The sequence below is a fragment of the Quercus suber genome, unplaced genomic scaffold, assembly GCF_002906115.3.
Source record: "Quercus suber isolate HL8 unplaced genomic scaffold, Cork oak 2.0 scaffold_839, whole genome shotgun sequence".
Classification (NCBI taxonomy): domain Eukaryota; kingdom Viridiplantae; phylum Streptophyta; class Magnoliopsida; order Fagales; family Fagaceae; genus Quercus; species Quercus suber.
Genome location: NW_027070269.1, coordinates 198,539 through 203,306, shown reverse-complemented (window position 1 = coordinate 203,306; position 4,768 = coordinate 198,539). Strand labels below are relative to the sequence as shown.

Below are 4,768 nucleotides of genomic sequence, written 5' to 3'. Positions count from 1 at the left end.
TAGCGTATGTAGCCAAGGTCTGGCTACAATTGCCGTATAAGGGGAATAAACATCTACGACAATAAAATCTACTTCCACTACTTCTGAGCCAGTCTGTACAGGCAGCCGTATTTGGCCCTTCGGGGTGACATCTTCCCTCGAAACTAACCAAGGGAGAATAGTATGGTGTTAAGTCATCAAGTTTGAGATTCAGCCCCTTATAGAGGTCAGGGTATATTATCTTCGCCGCGCTACCCTGGTCCACCATTACTCTCTTCACATCATATCCTCCGATTCTAAGGGTGACTACCAAAGCATCGTCATGAGGTTGAATGGTTTCAACTTTGTCTTCGTCCGAAAAGCCTAAAACTGACTGGGCAACCGGTCTAGCGCTCCTTGGATCTCGACCAAAGTCCCCTGCCGGTAACCAAGCTACTGACATAACCTTGGACGGCCAGGACCCTGTTCTTTCTAGTGCTGTGAAAATGACGTTAATAGTTCCTAATGAAGGTTTCACAGAATCATTCCTCTCAGGCTCGGAATTCATCTGACCTCCTCAGCCATTGGAGTGATGCAAGAGATGCCTCAACCTGCCTTCGTGGACTAGTTGGTCCAAATGATCCCACAAACTTCTGCAGTCTTCAGTAGTATGCCCATGGTCTTGGTGGTATTGGCAATAGAGATTGTGATTGTGCCTCTTAGGATTCCCTACCATCTTATTCAGCCACCTAAAGAATGGTTCATTCTTGATCTTTTCCAAAACTTGGTGGACTGGCTCCTTGAACACTGTATTGACTGCTTGAGCATTTGTTAATCCTGACTGCCCTGCGAAATCTCTCCATGGCTTGTTGTTGTTGTAACGGTCCGACCTGAAATCCTTCCTCTCTTGGGGGATAACCTTGTCCTTACCCTTTCCTCATTGCTAATCTTCTTCAACCTTTTTATATTTTTCAATACAGTCCATGAGCTGACGCATGTTAGTAACAAGCTTACCAGATAAGGACGTCCTTAAATCGTGGTCAGTAGGGAGGCCAAGCTTGAACGAATCAAGGGCCATTGCATCAAAGTTGCCCTCCATATCATTAAACATCTCCCAATACCTATCTGAGTACGCCTTCAGGGTCTCACCCTTACGCATGCTTAAGGATAGCAGAGAAGACAAGGGTCTGGCCACTCTTCTGTATGTGACAAAACGTGAACCAAAAGCTTGAGTGAGCTCTTGGTAGGAATTGATGGAATCTGCTTTCAGGTTGTTGAACCACCTCATTGCAACCGGTCCAAGACTATAGGGGAAGACCTTACACATCAGAGCTTTATCTCTAGAATAGACAACCATCCTTTGATTAAAGTGGCCCACATGCTCCACAGGGTCCGTTTTACCATTATAAATGGTAAAGGTTGGCTGGTTAAAACGCCGAGAAAGTCTCGCTCTTTCGATCCTGTGCGTGAAGGGTGACCTAGAGATTTGATTCAGAGCCTTACTCATAGCATCATTTCCTACCCCTCCACGTGATGGGCTCCGAAGTTACTTTTTGCGACGGTGCTCCTCTTCATATGAGAAGGATTTGCTAATTGGTGCTCGAGACCTCTGCTCATAAGTGACATCTTGCTCGTCATCCCAATCCTCATCACAATGCGAAGAAACACGTTTTCTTTTTGCATGGCACAACTCCCTACTTAACCTCTCAATTTCCATTTGCATGTTATTCTTCTCTACATGAGACACGTGACTTCCTCCATGAGGTTGACTTCGCTCAGGGTGCGTAGTATGCACACTGCCTTCACGATCTTGTCTCTGCTCCAAATTGAGAAAAGGGTCTATGTGCTGGGACGCCCTAGATTCTACCGGTTGTTACCTCTACTGGTTGTTGCCCTGGTTCAGCCATTATCAACTGTTGTTGCTTCCACTTATACTCAAGCTCTTCCCACAGACGGCGCCAATTGTAGGGTTAGGATTTGTAGCCCAAGCCCAAAAACAATGAATTTGTAAAGCGTGGGTGATAGAGCTAGGTTAACTATAAAGGTAACAATGATTAATCACAGCATACAAGTATAAACCAGCATCAAAGTACACGTAAAGACCAAGTAAGATCAAGTTTGAAGAGACTTATGATAAATTGAATATCGATTACAATTATTTTTTGTTATCTTTTGACCTTCTCTCTCATTAGGAACCTTTCTTCTTTATATATCGTCCTGCACTACCATCCCCATCGTCCACTTGTTCTCCATCCAGCTCCCTACTTGAATGAATGTCATGTCATGTATCTCCCTTAACTTTTCTAAATGACGGTAGCTGAAGTTGTACTGTTCAGAGGTCTTCTCCACATAAATGCGATTAGAAAATTTTGCTGCAGTGCATTTAATATAGTGGTGGCAGCTTTTCCTTTTAGATATTTCTCTGTTCCTCTTATCTCCAGGCGTGTCTAAAGTTTATCCAAATTGCTGAAGTCACCAGTAAATTCATTTGAACCCCCCAGATATTTACATGACCTCAAAATCCTTTCATCCGAGGATGATCGTCTCTTTGGAACACTGATGCTTTCTTCGGACAGAGTTTCTTCGCCCCCATGTATCCTTCTTTCACGTGAAATACCCCTCGACAATTTTATCCTTCTCGGACATACACTAATTTTCACCTTGGGCTTTAGGCCCACTACGTATGGCTGGGCTTTACCCCCCCACAAGTAACATGTGACAAAAGACATATATACATATTATACAATAACATGTGAATATCTATTATCTAAATAGCATGTTAATACTAAAAGCTATACAAGAAATGAAATGCAAATGTGAAAGAGGATTGGAAGAATAGTGTAGGGTCCGTTTTTGTAGCCCAAAAGATATGGGTTCCAAGACCCAACGAACCCTGAACAATGAATTTGTAAAGAGTGGATCGAAGGTTTAGGCGCTCGCCGGCATTCACGAAGCATGAACTCTTTTCTTTTATTGAAAGGTACTAAGATCAGTTTTACAACTGGGGGATGCTCCTCGGCCCATGGCCGAGGAGGTTCTTCCTTCCCCCTCAACTTACTCCCCCCAAAAAAAAAACCCCTTTACACTTTACTCTCCTTTCTTATATATCCCTCTCTTCCTCCTCCTGTTGGTCATCTATTGGCCTCCCTTCTGACCGTCCGTCCCATCAAAGGTCATATCCATGCTCAAGTGGTTCACCCTGATCGATGTTGCCCTGTCAAGGGGTTACATCCCCATTAATGAGGCCAAGAGGGTCAGGTGGGCGCATTCAATGTAGAGGTGACAGTCTATGTAGGGCTTGCTCCTTTGTCGTGCTTCTGCGCCAACATGTGGCACTGGGCCCTTTCCTCCTTGGATATTAAGGAGTCCTTTGGTGGGGTGGTCCTCGTGTTTTTCCAAGGTTTCGGACGCTCGAGGACAGGGTCATCCTCGGACCCATCATGCATCCTCGGCGTGGGCCATTCGGGCCTGGCTTGGAGTAGGCCAAGGCTACCCAATTTTCTGGCCCCATAATAGCCCCTCAAAATCTTGCTGCATGCATCCTCGGGCGAGGAGAAGGATTTTGACATCCTCGGCCTTACCCCCCGTCAGTACTGGGGTCTACTCATCTGCCCAAGGCACGTCGCTGACGTTTCGGAGCACGTAATGCCCATCATTAAATTCAGGCGGCTCTGTGCTCCCCACGTCTAATGAGGCGTTACCCATCAAACGGTGGAGGTTCGTCTTGCATTTATGGGCGGGAAAACCCGCACGATTCCTCGATTTGGGGTATAAATACCCACACGAACCGCTTCTTCCTGTTCCTCATTTGTAATTAAGAGTTCTCGTGCGTCCTTCCTGAGTTCAGCCACACTCTCACTTGCATCTCCAGCACAAAAAGCCTATCCGAGGAGCTCCTCCTCTTTTCAGTAAGTCGCTCTATCCCTCTCTGAGCCCTCTCTCTACCCTTTCTTCTACTTCGCCTGTTCTTTCTTAGTTCTTTTAGGTGTCAACTGGGATGGGTAGGTTTAAGAAATACGTCGATACTGAGGGGGCGATGGAGAAATTTATCACCGACTACGAAATTCCCGGCAATGTAGGCCTGAGATATTGTGAGGACGGGGATTGGCGCATACACAGACAGGAGGGCGAGGTGGTAATTCCCATTGTCACCTTCCTTGAAGGGGGGATGACGATCCCCATGGGGCCGGTGATGAAGGACTACCTCACGCACTTTCGGTTGGCCCCCACCTAGTGTGGGATAAACGTCTTTAGGATTCTGGGCTGTGTGGACGCCCTGAACGAGAAGATGGGGCTGAGGTTGACCCACCATGATGTGAACTGGTGTTACAACCTTCAGCTTCTTAAGGGCAAGTCGTATTACCTGAAGACGAGAGACGATAGGGTGCGGCTCATTCAGTGCCTCCCCGAGTCCAGCAAGGGGTTCAACGAGGATTTCCTCATCGTGTCAGGGGAGTGGCACGATGGCCTTCACTGCTCAATATCAGAGGGAATACCAGGTGGGGCAGTGGGAAACATGAGGGGTTTCAAGTTCTTGCCTTTTTTCTTCCCCTTTTTTTTTTTACTAACACAGTGGTGCTTTCCGTTTGCAGACCCGCACGCTTTTGAGCGTCACTTTCACTTGGTCAACTGGGAAGATTTGCAGAAGGTGCTGAAGGTGTCGGTGTATGTAAACGAGGACGACAATCAGGTTAGGGCCGCCTACATAATTTTGGGGTATAAACCTACCCAGAAATCGTTCCCGGTTCCAAAGTACGTCATCCGAGCCAACGATCGTCGGCTTCAGAGGATTACTGTGACCAAGGACGGA

General features: G+C 46.6%; 1 protein-coding gene across 1 annotated transcript; it reads right to left on the bottom strand.

Annotated features, from left to right (window-relative positions):
* Window positions 1-901: 901 nt before the first annotated feature.
* LOC136065054 (uncharacterized) lies at window positions 902-1,681 on the bottom strand. Its single transcript, XM_065767717.1, has 2 exons — window positions 1,509-1,681; window positions 902-1,436 (listed from the first exon to the last, which is right to left on the bottom strand). Exons 1-2 carry the CDS (start codon window positions 1,679-1,681, stop codon window positions 902-904), a joined length of 708 nt encoding a protein of 235 aa, XP_065623789.1.
* Between the last annotated feature and the right edge of the window lie 3,087 nt (window positions 1,682-4,768).